The following is a 14,400-nucleotide window of genomic DNA, read 5'->3' as shown; positions in this document are numbered from 1 at the left end:
TTTTTTTTTTTTTTTTTTTTTTAAGAGAGATTTTTGGGGACCAGCATTTGGTGTAATGGTTATATCACTGGACTCCTACATAGTCAATTGTGGTTCGAGTCCCGAACCCGGCGGCTTAAAACACCCAGGCTGCATACGTGTGTGTGCCCAAAATCTTGAGAGAATGGAGGAAAAGGGAGTGCGGTGTGACTATCCACCCCTGGGGTGGGGGATGATTTCTCATATCTGTCTCTGGTGAACACACGCCCCCTATAGCAAAAATCGTTTTTAAGAGTGACAGGGACAGAAAGCAAGAAATCACCCTTCCCCCCTGGGGGGATGGCTATGCCACAGTCCCTTCTCCATTCTCTTCTCAGAGTTTTGGGCATACACACACACACACACACACACACACGCATGCACGCACGTGTCCTATGTGTTTTAAGCTGATGGGTATGGGACTTGTACCGTGGTTGACTATGTGTAAGTCCAGCGATGTAACCATTATGCCATCTGCTGGTCCAGGAAATACACATTTTTTGGGGGGGAGAGATTTTTGCTATAGGGCACATGTGCTTGCAAGAGAGAAAGTGAGAAATCCCTTCTCCATTCTCTTGGGATCTCGGCATCCACGCACATGCGCCCAGCATGAGTTTTAAGCCACCAGGTCAGGATTCAAACTGTGGTTGACTACATAGGAGTCCGATTTTTGCTATAGGGCATGTGTGCTTGCCAGAGAGACAGAGACAGAAAGAAAGCAAGAAATTACCCCCAGGCCACACTGCAGTCCATTCTCAATTCTCTCCAGATCTCAGGCGCGACTACACACACACGCATGCACATGTCTGGCGTGAATTTCAAGCTCCTGGATCCAAGACTTGAACCATGGTCAATCATGTGGTAGTCCAGCACCTTAACCACTACGCCACCTGCTTGCCCCTGGAAATACATTTTCATAAAGCAAACACAACATGCAGAACTGAGCTGGGTTCCCAGCCACACCCACAGAGATGCAGCTGCTGATCCGAGTGGCCCTGAGCCCCTGCCTAGATGGGCATGGAGCAGAGCCCCTGCATGGGGTGTGGGGCGCAGTTCTGGCCCCTGACCTGTGGGGCCTGGGGCAGCTGAAGGTGTGGGACTGGCTGTACCACGTGTGTGGGTCAGTATGGACAGGATGCAGGTGGCCACCTGGGCTTTGCTGTTTTGGAGTCGTGGGGGGAGAGGACTTAGCAATTCCATGCATTAGCACGTGGGATGCAGCCGGTGCAGCCTCTGGCTGAGAGAAAGACTCAGCCTGCCCGCCCAGCGCCAGGTCCTCCCTTGGCCAGGGGAAAGAGCAGCCACGTGGTGAGTGGGGAATGGAGAGGGGCTACATAGAGGAGCAGGAAGAGTGGTACACAGGTGCCACCTGGCGGCCATCTCTGGCACCAACTGGCACATTCAGGCCCACGTGGCTGCCCAGCTGGGTCCCTGTCTGTGGGTCCCTGGGCTGCAGACCTGGATCACAGGCACATTACAGTGGACCAGTCCCACTCCTTGGGGAAACGAAGGCATGGGACAGGGCTGGACGTGCCCAAATCAGCAAGAGTCGAGGGGCAGGAACCAAGCTACCTCCCCTCTGAGTTTGTTTTCCTCCCTTTCAAGTGGGCGGGTGCATTCATTTCCCCTGACACTCATGGCCCCAGGGCACTAAGGCACTCTACAAAGCCCGCCCCACTGCTTGGGCCCACCTGGTGTGTGTGTGGGCCCTCCTGTTACCTGGCCCACCTCACAAAATGCCAGGCCTGGGGAACTAGTGGGTTCCCAGCTAATATGGGCTAGGCCTTGACCCACCAGGGCCTCTCCTACTGCCGGTGGCCATCACAGTCCCACCCACACAAATGCTCCTCGGGCAGCAGCAGTGGGGCAGTCTCTCTGCCTTCTTTTAATGGCCAGTGCGGTAGTTAGTGGACAGACGGGTGGACGGGACACAGCAGGGGTGCAGAAGGGCAGGCTGTCCTCCCCATGGCAAAGCCATCTATGGCAGGACATTCCCGGAATCCCCCCACCTCAGGGTGCCCACCCAGCCAGCCTGGCGTTCTGGAGTGTCCAGTCTGGAGTGACCGCCCAGCGCCTCCTTACTTGGCATGGACTCAGGCAAGTTACACCTGCCCCTGAGCCACGCTGGACACGGATTAAGGCCTAGGCCAACAGCCACCTTCAACCAGTGTGTATCTCCCCTCCATGAGCTAGGGGGACCCCAGTGGCTGGGTTCCCCAGTCAGGCACAGTGCCTGGCCTGTGTGGAGTGCATGGGGGTATGTGTGCCCAGGCCAGGGCTACTGCTGGGCACTGAGTCTGGGGCAGACCCCAGGCTACAATTCCGGTACAGCAAGTGTGTTTTGTTTGGGAAACCAGTGTTTAAGGACCGGGTGGAGGGGAGGCCCTAGGTGACAGAGCGGGGCCCCTTCTGCTCATGAGGGTCCCAGTGAGGAGGGGCCATACCCTGATGAACTGTGTGATGAGGGCCATGAAGCCCAAAGCAGACCTGGGGTAGGGTCACTGGGAGGGGCTGCCCGGGCTGGCGGTCTGCAATCCCTGGTGGGGACTGAGGCTGACCCTACAGAGCACTGGCCTGGCTAGAGCTGGGGCCGCAGGATACAGGTGGAGCTGGAGGGCGGGTGCGAGGCGCAGAGCACAGTGCTGGGCAGGGCCCTGGGTGCAGACATGCCCTAGGCCGAGGACTCCAGGTTGGAGTGGCTGGACCTGGAGAGGGTGGCATTATTGGCACAGGAGGAGGCTGGGGCCCCGCAGGCACTGCAGGCAGGGGCGGGGAGGGGGCCTCAGGCCTTGGGCCCTGCCTAGCCTCCCCTGTGGTGGGCAGGGCAGAGCCAGTGGCTCAGAGGCCAGCGGTGGTGGATCCGTTGGTGGTGGAGGCGTGGAGGCAGCGGCTGTGCGTGTCCCGGGTGAGGCTGTAGGTGAAGTAGGCCACGGCGGAGCCCAGCGTCAGCCCCGACATGTAGGACACAGTCATGGTGTTCCCTGCGGATGAGACTGGCCTGAGGTGGGGGAGGGGCGGGCACCTGCGGGACCTGCCTTGGCCACAGCTAGTCTGGTGTGAAGTGCAGTGACCACTGCCAGGCGGTGCCCACGTGGCTTCCCCTCGCTTCTCTTGGAATTGCTGCTCTGGCGATCCTCCGGGCCACCTCGGCCTCACCTGCTCTGACCCCCGACCCTAGCTTTATCTCCAGTCTCCAACGACGGCTAATGGGCATCTCGCACATCCCGAGTCCACGCCGACGCCCCTCCCCATCTCAGTCGATGGTAGAGCCAACCCTCCTTCCTTGAGCTACAGACCCCAACCCCAAGTCCCCTTGGACTCCCCTTCTCTCTCTCACACCCCTCCCAGTCTCCCTGGGAGTTCTACTGTCAAAACGGGTCTGGAATCCAGCACCTTCTCCCAGCTCCGTGGGCCTGCACCAGGTCTGAGCCCACCCTGGAGGGCCTGGACGGTTACAGGAGCGCCTCACTCACCTCCCTGCCTGGCTCCTGTGGGAGGCCTTCAGGAACAGTCATTGTTCATCCCTCTGCCTTCATCCTCAAAGCACCCTTTCCTGCCCCCTCACCCCATAGCCCAGGGCCCACGTGGCTGCTCCTGCCTCGGGGCCTCTGCACACGCTGCTCCCCCTGCCTCGATGTTGGGCCTTTGCATCTTCATGTGGCTGGCTCCCTCACAACTTCCTCCATGTCTTTGCCCAAAAGTCACCTCCTCAATGAAGCCTTCCCAGATCGCTGTTTCCGTTGCCATCACCCCCACAACTCGACTCGCCCATTTCTTCCCTTTCTCCTGCTTTGTTTTTCTCCGCAGTACTTGACGCCAGCCAACACATGACACCTGGTTGTTACTGGTGTGTTTATTGAATGCCTCTGGACTGTCAGCACCACAAGTGCAGGGAGCACGGAGTTGTCACCACCGTGTCCCCAGTGCCTAGAACAGCGCCTGGCACATAGGGGCTTGCCGAGTAGTGGAATGAACGAATGGATGGATGAAGAACATCCCTACACCTACGACCTCCCTGACCTCGACTGGACCCCTGCACCCACATGCACCTTCACTCCTGGCCTTGGCGTCCTTGCCGGGGGTGTCAGGCTGCAGGGAGGACCGTCCCAGGGCAAGCTGGGCACCGGCCGAGTGGGGCCTTACCTGCCAGCTCCCGCTGCTTGGGGCTCACTTTGCCGGCAGCCAGGATCATGGGCACGCTGCCGAAGTAGCCGTTGCTGATGCCCATGAGCAGGGAGAAGATGCAGGGCCAGGCTGGGTGGCGGAGGGCGGGCGTGCCGCTGGGGTAGACGCACAGGATGAAGAGGGGGATGAAGACCACGCGCAGGCAGGAGAAGGCCAGCAGGTGGGTGCCCCGCCAGTCCACCGGCACGCCTGCCAAAATCTGGATGGAGCCAGGTCTGGGCTGCCAAGATCTGCAGGGAGCCAGGTATGTACGAGGCTGCCCGCCCTCCCCGAGCCCCTCCCCGCATACCCCATCCCCACACCTCCCCACCTCTGTCCAGCTCAGTGGCTCTCCAGAATCCCCCAGACCCACTCTCACAGTAACGTGTGGTCCTCGCCATGGGCCCCACACTGACCTCACTGCACATTCCCCACTCCATCCTCCGGTACTCTTTGGAGGTGGGACCCTTAACCCTATTTGAGAAATGAGGACATTAAGGCTCGGAGGTTCAGGCCACCTGCATCAATCCACAGCTGGGATTAGGAACAGGATTTCAACCCACTAACTAAGCCCTGCTCTGACTCAAAGCATAGACCTGTTACTCAGACCGCTCAGCGGTGTGACCCTCGGCAAATAGCTCGCCCTCTCTGGACCTCACGCTTACTCTCCACTCGTTAAGAGAAGGGGCATTCCAGCCTGCCCAGAGCACCATAAACAGCAGTTCTGAATCTGCTCTAGCCGTGACAGCCCTGTACTAGCAGCTGATGTGGCCTCCAGGCCCTTCTGGTCCCTTTGAGTCGTTTCTGGTGGCGCTGCCCTGTCCTCTACATGCCTGGCCCACACCTGTGCTTGCCTTCCAAGGACTACCCCAGAGACCTCCCAACTCATGATTGGGGCAGGAGTTCAAGAGCTGAGCTCAGCCCCGGGGACGAAGCTGACACTGCTGAGCTCCCGTGTGGGATCAGGCAGGGGCCACCCTCCAAGGGACATTGACTGGGACAGTGACATTCCTTGGCTGCCACCGTTACTGGAAGCCATGCAAATCCTTAGCCCAGGGACCCTCCCTGGATGGGCCAGGGTCTCCCCATGGCTGGGAAGTCCTGGTAGTCTCCCATCCCCTTCATACGGCATCCCTCCCCAGGGGCCAGGACACGGGTGGCCCACCTTGCCCACGAAGTCCGAGAGGTTGAACACGGCCATGATGAGGATGGGGAGCCACTCGCCCAGGATGCAGTGGCGGATCTCGGACTCGAGGCCAGGGAACAGGCACAGCGTGATGAAGTAGGTCACAGCGATGGACAGCATGTCGGCCCAGATGACCCGCGCCACCACGTACCGATGCAGCAGCAGGGCTGCGGGCGGGCGGGGTCAGAGGGCAGCGCCACGGGTCCCTGCCCACCTTCAGCCCAAGGAATCTCTCCATGCTTGCAAATGGCACAACGGGGGCCCACAGGACAAAGGGGGCTCCTCTCACCTCGGAACGTGGGCCAGCTCCTCTTGACTCTGGGCCGAGGCACGTCAAAGCGCATGTAGGCTCCCCCACTGCTGCCGGTCACCTCATGGGCCGGGCTGTCCTTCGGGGACCCGCTGTTGGCCAGGGCTGGGCCTTGGTGCTCCTGCAGAGTGGGTGGAGCAGGAGGGGATTTGGGTGGAAGGGACGGGTGGGAGGTGCAGGCCAGGCACTGCCCCATGGGAGGAGGGGCGGTGCTCGGGTGACAGTCACCGCCCACTGGGCAGACACCTCCCTCCCTCACGTTCCCAAGGTCTCGGACAGCCCCATGTCACCTCTGTGAGCCCTCAGCCAGGTTTTGACCAAGCCTAGCAGAGCATCCCACCCCCTTGTTCAGGGGCCTCTTAGACCTCCCGCCATCCCACTCCCTGCGTCCTGCAATCAGGCTCCAAGCCTTTGCCCAACGCCTGCCCTGGTCCTCAATGTCCCACTTCCAGTGGGTCAAGGCTTGGCCCAGAAGCCCATCCTCAGGAAATTCTTGACCATGAGGAGGCCTGTGTCCCCCCCAGACCTGTCCTTTCCCACCATGGGCCCATCTCTGGGTCTGTGTGCTCCGCGGGGCGAGGGCCCAGGCAACCATCCTGGCTCCACTTTGCTGGGGAGCACACTGAGGGGCCTGAGCGCCCTTGGGAACAAGGACCACCCTGCCTCCCCCCATGAGACCTGGCACACAGGACCTCATCAGGTAGGCATCCTCGGGCCTCCACACCGAGAAGCCCAGGACCCCGGGGCTATGTGGCACTGCTGCCACCAGAGGGCGCCCCAGCCCCCCAGGAGGGCCGCCTCTGCCCTTGGAGCCAGTGGTACCAGGGCCGCCCCTGGGCTGGGGACCCACAGGGGAGCGCCTACGTGCTGTGATGCCAGGGTCGGATGCCTGGCACAGGGCACAGAACAGAGCCTGCCCTCTGCCTGGCTTCCTTCTGCTCCCACTTGGGAGCCCACCCTGTTTCCCAGCGGGCTCTGACGTCCTGTACTGTGGCAGTTTTGGGGGTCCTGGTGTGCCCCTTTGGCTCCTCTCCCCTGACCCTGCTGGAACTCGGGGTATCCCTGAGCCTGCGTGTCTCTAGGTTAGAATGGGAGAGTGGGAGCTGCAGTCATTGTCTGGCTCAGTGCGCGGGAGGGATCCCTACGCTGGCTGTCCCAGAGTGTGGATGGTCACAGACAGAAATTTACAGGGTGTGGGTGTCACAGCAGACAGGAGGCCATATCATGGGAGATAGGGCCTGGAGGGAGCCTCGGACCACAGAAGCAAGCTGGAACCTGAGCGCGTGGGTGCCGGCAGGGGCCGTAGTGGGGGAACTCCACCAGGATGGCGAGGGTGACATACCAGGCGATCTCTGACTAGAACAGAGCAGGGATCTGGGGCAGCCGGCAGGGCATCCCCGGTGCCACGGGAGGCTGCACTTACGAAGTGGATGTCCCCAGCAGCGACGTCGTGGTGCACGCGGTAGCCCAGGCCCGCCCTGCAGCCCCGGCGGCTGTCGCGGGGCCGTGTGGTGTAGTAGAGCACAAAGCGGCTGCGCCGCACCAGCAGGTGCAGCAGGAAGCACAGCAGCTCCAGGCCCACGGAGACCAGGAAGAAGATGAGCGTGCTGGCACGTTCGTCCGGCAGCAGCAGCTTGGTGAGGATGCGGCTCAGGGAGATCATGACCCCTGCGGTGCCTGGACAGTGGGGGCGACGATGGGCCTGGGTCAGGGCCTGCACACACTCATCCCTGCCCCGCCGGCACTGCTGCCTGCTCCACATGCACCCCACGGGGCATTTACCCAGCGCCTGTCTGTACTGCCACCATCCTGTCCTGAGGACACAGTGGGGATGACATATAGCCCTGCCTCCCGGCCTTGGGAAGAAGACACATCCAAGTGACAGAAACACACCAGCTGTGAGATGCAGGCGTGGGGCCGAAGGAAACGGACCAGGACTCTGGCAGGAGAGCAGGTGGGACGGGGTGGTGAGGGAACGCCCTTTGAGAAGGGACATTTAAACCGAGGTGTGCAGAATGAGGGGGCCAAGTGACAAGCCTGGAGGAGAGCGTTCCTGGCAGGGGCTGGTGTGATCTCTGGCGGTCGGTGTGTTCAAGTAGAAAGGAAGCAGATGGGCTGGAACCCCACCACCAAGGTCAGCAGGTCTCCAGGGAGGGCAGGCAGGGGCAGGGTGTGAGACGGTGAGCCACTGCACAGAATTAGGCACGGAAGGTCCTGGCCACTGGGGCTAAAGGCGGGGCTCTGAGCAAATCTTTTCAGAGGGGCCCTCGTCGACGGTAGCCAGGCCTGCGTGTCAGCACCTGGCAGCCCCGTCTTGCTCATCCCCACCAAAACCTCCTGGCCAGTAATAGTGGTTGCTTTGCCTGGCTGCCTTCCCGGAACCAGGATCCCACTGGTGTGTTCTGGAGCTCCGGGGGGCGTCCTATCGACCTTATGAGGTACAGGGTTGCAGAATGCCCCCAAAGGGAAGAAATGGAGAACCCACATGGCCCCTGGCTCGCGCCCAGCTCCCCGCATGGATGGCACTGCCCACTGCACAGCCAGACATGGGAGGAAGACTGAGAACAGCTGGAAGAGGACATTTCAAACTTGGGGCACTGAAGCATGCCCTGAGGGTCAGGCTGTCGCTCTGCAGAGCAGGGGTGGCAGCTGTCGGAACCAGGGGCCAGAGGGAAAGGGACAGATGAGGAATCAGCCTGGGGGGACTTGGGAAAGTCTGGGTTTGGGGGCTTGTGCTGTTTCCTGAGACGAGGTGGGTGGGAGGTGGTGAGGTGGGTTCAGGACAGGTGGGTTTGAGAAGCCCATGAGATACCCAAGCATAAGTGCCCCGCAGAGGTGGCTTATGGGTCAGGGACTGTGAGGAGAGCTCTGTGCTGAAGGTGTGATGTCATGGGAATGGATGGGCTCACCCCTCCCAGTGCACATGCAGACACACAAAACGCACACCACGCACAGGCTCACGGGCACTAAACACCGTCACATGCTCAGAGAGGCCCGTGCTTCTCACACCCCAGAAGCAGTACACAGCGTGTCCCTTGTGTCTGGGAGTCTGTCCCATCCCCACCCCCCAGGCAGGTGAGAAGACATGGCCGTCACCAACCCCAGCCCAGCGTGCCCAGAACCCATGAGCCCTTCTCCCAGTCCAGGGGCACTGAGCAGCGTCTTCAGGAAGAAGAGCCATGTAGCCCGGTGGCCCCGTCCTAGGGGTCTGCAGATACTCACTCTCCCCAGTCATCACGCCCTGCGTGTACCTCTTGGGCAGCATCCCTGTGTACCCATAGAAGCTGGATTGCTGCACTTAAGAGAGAGAGAGGGAGAAGACAACCAAGATACCACTTATCACCTGTCAGCTTGGGGAAAATGCACAAGCGTGAGTCCTGCACTGGCGGGTGTGGGCGCACACAGGGACGCTAACAGCACCATGGCAGAGCTTTGGCATGACCATCCTGCAGCATGTGGTGGAAAGAGGACCACCCACCAGACAGCACACACACTGCCTTTCACCTCCCCGGCCCGGGACTACTCAGGGTCATTGGTGAGCTTTGGCCACGGAAACGTGAGCAGAGATGCCATGTGTCACTTCTAAGTGAGGCAGCGGAAAGCACACATGGAGCCTCAGCCTATCATTCTCCCACCAGCAGTGACAGAGAGGTCATGTGTCCCAGGGGAAAGGGGGCACTCTCATGAATCCCTGAGACGCTGTGTGAAATAACCCCCCCCCTCCCATGGATATGGGTTGGACATGCAACAAGAGCAAGAACTATGTCTTATTCTACGAAGCCACTGAGATTTCCGGGCTAATTTGTTACTACAGCATAACCTCTCTCATCCTAACCAGTACAGACAAATCCAGCAGGATCTAGGGAGAGTAAAAATGCACTGGCTGGGAGCTGGAGGGTGGTGCAGCAGGAAAACGTGACTCTCTGCGAGGCTGACAGACATGAGAAAGTTACTGGCTCATGTCCAGAGGCTTCCCTGAACACCCTGGGCATGCATGCCCATGATTTGGGGTGAAGCTAGGGGTGGGTGGTGGTATCAAGACCCAGTTGGGTGCTGACTCTCTCTCTTGCTTATGGAAGAAATAATAAACAAAAACAAACAATAAAAAAAAAAAAGCACTGGCTTCTACTCTGGAATCTAGTAAGCCTAGGTATAGACGCTGGAGCAGGGCTTGGTTGACATCAGAATTGTTTTCTTTTTTTAAAAAAAAATTATTTTATTTAACTTTATTTATTTATTTATTTTGACTGGAGAAGGACACAGAGAGAGAGAAAGTGAGAAAGCAAACTGCCAGATCCGGGACTCGAACCATGGTTGGGCATGTGGAGTCCAGCGCTCTTAACTACCACACCACCTGCCGGCTCCCCGCACTGTTTTCTTAACAAAGCAGAAGAGTAGATCTGGGTGCACTGCCAAAGTTGAGTTTAGAGATGCAGTCTTGGTTTCACCTACAAACATCACACTGTGCGTACTGAGACTGCAGAAAACAAAACCGTACATAAGAGAGGCCTGTTGTATTATTCTTGCAATGTTTCTATAGGTACAAGATTTTTTTCAAAATAAAATGTTAAAAAAAAAAAGTTTAAAAGCCATTGTGGGGCCAACCGGTGGTGTGGTGGTTAACGCAACTGGATCTCACATGATTAAGGACATGGTTCGAGTCCTAAACCTGGAATACTAGGCATGCCCAAAATCCCAAGAGGAGACTGAAGGAGAAGGAACTACAGTGTGGCCATCCCCACTGGGGGGCGATTTCTCACTTTCCCTTTCTCTCTCTCTCTCCCCCTCTCTCTGATGAGCACACTTGCCTTATAGCAAAAAAAAAAAAAAAAAAAAAAGCTATCATGAAGAGAAACAGCAACACAGTGACACAGTGACATAGTGACGCAGGCAGGACAGCCCTTGAAGTCCAGTTTACATTGGTGCAAACCAAGGGCTGCCTCCATATCCGCAGGGCCCCTCGGGCTGGGAGCCTGGGGTGTGCCCTCTGGGACTGCGTGTGCTCGTGAGCATGTGCAGGGAGGCAGCAGCGTGTGCACGGGTGAGGGCGTGCACACTAGTGAGCACGTGGTAGCACAGCGCCCCCAGAATGGGGCTGGGGAGGGACAAGCCCACAGTCAGCACTCAGGGGCTCTGCCTGAGCCCCAGACCCACCTGCCCTTGGCCCCAGGCCCTACCTGTACAGCCAAAGGCCACGGTGCCCACGGCGGCCAGGTTGATGGCATAAGCCTGGTCACGAGAGAAGAGCTGCAGCCACACGTCACAGATGCTGATGAAGAGGAGGGGGCCCAAGGCTAAGAGGTAGCCTATGGAGGAGAAGTCAGTGAGGGGAGCAGTGCGTGACTGGGCAGGGCCCCCCTGCATCCCTGTCCCTCCTATAGGATCAGGTCTGAAGCATTCTCTCTGCCTTTCCAGCTTAGTACTGGGAGGCAACGGTGCCTTAGTGGTCCGAGAGGGGCACCCTGGAAGGCTTCCTGGAGGAAGCACCACTTGAGCTGGCCTTTGGAGCTGGATGTCATCATAAAGAGGAATGAGAAGGGAAGAACAGGGACCAGCAGTTGGCATAATGGCTATGTTGCTGGACTCCTTTGTAGCTTACTGCAGTTCAAGTCCTGGACCTGGTGGCTTAAACGCACGCCGGGCGCGTGTGTGTGCGTGCCCAAGATCCCGAGAGGAGAATGGAGGAGAAGGGATTGTGACGTGGCCATCCCCCCGGGGAGGGTGATTTCTCACTTTCTGTCTCTGTGTCTCTCTCTGTCTGGCGAGCGCCCGCGCCCTATAGCAAAAACCTCTCGAAAAAAAAAGAAGGGAAGAACACAGTGGGTCAAGGCATGAGCTCAGGTGGGGGTGCAGGGACATGATGTGGGGTACAAAAGCTCCCAAAGGCACCAGCTATCATACTGGCTTGTGGCGGACGCACCATGGCCACTCCCAACTCTTCTCATATGGACCCCACGGCACTCCCATTTTATAGCCGGGGAGAGTGGGGCTCGGGTAGTGGGCAGACGAGGGGTGGGCTGGGGCCACAGGGACAGGCGTGCTGCGGCGGGGGCCACGGGGACAGGCGTGCTGCGGCGGGGGTGGCCGGTGTACCTGCAGTGATCCTGGTGTGCAGGTCCAGCCTCTCCACCAGGACGTTGTTCAGGAGCACAGCCACCAGTGCCACCAAGATGTAGGTGAGGCTCATGTCGAACACAATAGAGGTCCCTGCGGAGGGGGCGGGCAACGGCAGGTGTTCGAGGGGGGCCAACCCTCCACATATTCCAGTGGCTACTGCTTCCTCCCCCTCCCCAAAAGGGGCTAACGGTGGGCGGTGGGGGGTAGCTGGCAGAGGTCACTCCACAACCCACGGCCGAGCCAGGATTTCAGTAAAACAGGCGCCCGAGCAGGGCCTGCCCGCGGGGTTTGGGAGCAGCCTGCAGCAGCCGGACGTGACGGCGGGGAGCACCCACCTGGGTACTTGTGATGCAGGTAGTCCACGTCGGTGATGAAGCTGTTGTACGGCAGCAGGAAGCCCACGCCAGCCAGCAGCATCGCAAAGTAGACTGCGTGGTAGCGGTCGTCGGGCACGGGCTCCTCCTCCGCTACACCCAGAGACCCCAGGTGAGGAGTGCGCCAGCCACTGTCCATCACTCAAGCCACAGCTGCCCGCGCCACTGCCTCCACGCCATGACAGGAAGTCCCCGGACACCATGGCCACTGCTCCCAGAGCGCCCTCCACCATGAGCACTGTCACGCACCCTGTCCATGTCACCCTGGCCACTGCCACTACGTCCTCCACCACCACGGCCACCGAGCAGCTGGCTTGACAGAACTGTGGGGGGTTCTGGCCTATTCATGAGCTTCTTCTTCACTGTCTGCTTTACAGAGTGGGACTGCCCCAGCCAGCCCCCACTTTAGTAAGCCAGTTTCTCGTAACAAAGCTCTGTGCACACGCATAGATCTACCTCATAGCTGTAACTCCCCGTCTATTTCTGTCTGTCTGTCCATCCGTTTCCCACTGGCTCTGCTTCTCTGGCTGAACCTTGATTGATCCAGCCACCACCACCATGGCCATCACAGTTAAGGCACCACGACGACCACCACCCCCTTTTATGGCCATGGCTGCCATGGTCACTGCCCCACAGTGTCTACTGCCATACCCTGGGTGCTGGCCATGCACACGGGAACAGGGAGGTTACTCCAACTCAGCCCAGGGCTTGGCCAGGACAGTCTGCACTGCCTGTCTGAAGACAGAGAGGACGGCACCTGTGGGAACTTGCAGTGGTGCTTGTATAAGCAATGGCTACCGAAACAGAGCTACCAAGACGGGGGGCCTCCTGAGTGCTGGAGACAGCCCTAAGCAATGTTTCACGGATTCTGTTGCAACCACATTAAGGTTTGCTCCTCTCTTCCAGATGAACAAACTGAGGGCCGAAAAAGAACTATGATCTGTCCAAGGCCCTCAAATGGGCAAAAGATAGTAGGGTTGACCCCAACCTTCTCTGCAAGTCTGGTCTTACAGTTAGTGTCCCGCCTCCTCAGTATGGGACAACTGAGGCTGAGAGAGGGGTAGGTCCTTGTCCCAGGTCACACAGCTGAGTCAAAAACCAGGTCTTTGAACCTCACATCCAACCCTAAGTTAGGGCACTTTTCCAACTCTTACAACTCGGCATGGCTTGGGTTGGCCAATGAATGTGATCAAAGTGACGTATGTCACTTCCAGATAGAAGCTGTATGGGTTAGGGCCTGCTCCAGAGTGCAGCCGTTAAGTGCTTAGCAGAGGAAGCCGGATTCCACGTGGACAATCTGGGTTTGAGTCCCAGCTTCAGCAGCTTGAAAAACACGCTGGTGTACAAGCATGTGCCTGGGATCTTGCTGGGATGGAGAACTGGAGGAAAACGCATTGGCCACGGGGTGCCTTTTCTCTCTTTTGCATGCACTTGCGCATGCACCCTTCAGCATTAAAACAAAATCAAAGGTTTCATGGGCTGGTTCATGATTTCCACGTTCCTCTTCCCCTGTCCACGAAGCATAGTAGCACGTGTTAGGATAGAGCCTCCTCAGCCCGGATCCATGGGTGGAGCCCCTATGATCTGCTGGGACACGCAGTACAGGGCAGAGGCCCCAGCCTGCACATGCTTATCACTGCGCTCACCTCAGCCAGCCGGAGGGGTACTGCTGCCCTCCGCTGCCCCTGACAGCCTGAGGCTCCCTGATACCTGAGATCTCCACCAGGGGTCACCTGGCCAATCTGCTTTGGGGCAAACGCATTCATTGCCCACTCCTCACTCACCGGAGTCCACGAAGGTCGGGACACCCCTGGCTCTAACACCCTGGCCCTGAGCTGCCTCTGCCGCTGCCACCGCCTCCTCCAGTTGGCAGCTGTCGAAGCTGAAGCTCATCACCACGCTCCTGTCTGGTGTGCCCACCACGCTGGGCTCCTTCAGACGCTGGCTCCCAACGGAACCCATGGCAGCCTGTGCTGCAGAGAAAGGAGAGGAGGCAGGTGAGTCAGCAGGATGAGCGGACACCCCACCCCAGGGCCAAGTTCCCCGGGCAGGCCACCCTGTCCACCCATTCTACCCATTTTGAAACAATACAGTGGCACCAGCCAGTGGTGTGGTGGGTAAGGTGGCTGGGTCCCACAGGCCCAGGCTGCTGTACGTTTGAGCCCTGGACCAGAGGCTAGAAAACGGCACCAGGCGTGTGTGCATAAGTGCCCAGAATCCCGAGAGGAGAA

General features: G+C 58.9%; 1 protein-coding gene across 4 annotated transcripts; it reads right to left on the bottom strand.

Moving 5' to 3' along the window:
• Positions 1–1,887: 1,887 nt before the first annotated feature.
• Positions 1,888–14,138, bottom strand: SLC29A4 (solute carrier family 29 member 4). 4 transcript variants are annotated; one of them, XM_006143610.3, is made up of 10 exons: positions 13,954–14,138; positions 12,131–12,262; positions 11,772–11,885; positions 10,856–10,984; positions 8,901–8,975; positions 7,102–7,355; positions 5,658–5,799; positions 5,348–5,535; positions 4,162–4,402; positions 1,888–2,999 (listed from the first exon to the last, which is right to left on the bottom strand). In XM_006143610.3, exons 1-10 carry the CDS (start codon positions 14,129–14,131, stop codon positions 2,857–2,859), a joined length of 1,596 nt encoding a protein of 531 aa, XP_006143672.1. In that variant the 5' UTR covers positions 14,132–14,138; the 3' UTR covers positions 1,888–2,856. The 4 variants fall into 4 exon arrangements, with proteins under 4 accessions (XP_006143672.1, XP_014441452.1, XP_014441455.1 ...); XM_014585966.2 differs by having other exon boundaries at positions 4,162–4,298; XM_014585969.2 differs by having other exon boundaries at positions 8,901–8,970; positions 10,856–10,947.
• Between the last annotated feature and the right edge of the window lie 262 nt (positions 14,139–14,400).

This window comes from Tupaia chinensis, unplaced genomic scaffold (genome assembly GCF_000334495.1).
Source record: "Tupaia chinensis unplaced genomic scaffold, TupChi_1.0 Scaffold000101_1, whole genome shotgun sequence".
Classification (NCBI taxonomy): domain Eukaryota; kingdom Metazoa; phylum Chordata; class Mammalia; order Scandentia; family Tupaiidae; genus Tupaia; species Tupaia belangeri.
This window is presented reverse-complemented; position numbering and strand designations above follow the sequence as displayed.

Bases quoted from the DNA above. Each gene is read 5' to 3' on its own strand.
- SLC29A4 (XM_006143610.3), bottom strand. From the start codon at position 14,131: ATGGGTTCCGTTGGGAGCCAGCGTCTGAAGGAGCCCAGCGTGGTGGGC. The intron at 10,985-11,771 runs GTACACCGGCCA...TCTCCTCCATAG, and splicing joins GCACACCAGGATCACTGCAG to GCTACCTCTTAGCCTTGGGC. The intron at 5,536-5,657 runs GTGAGAGGAGCC...GCCCGCCCGCAG, and splicing joins GAGCTGGCCCACGTTCCGAG to CCCTGCTGCTGCATCGGTAC.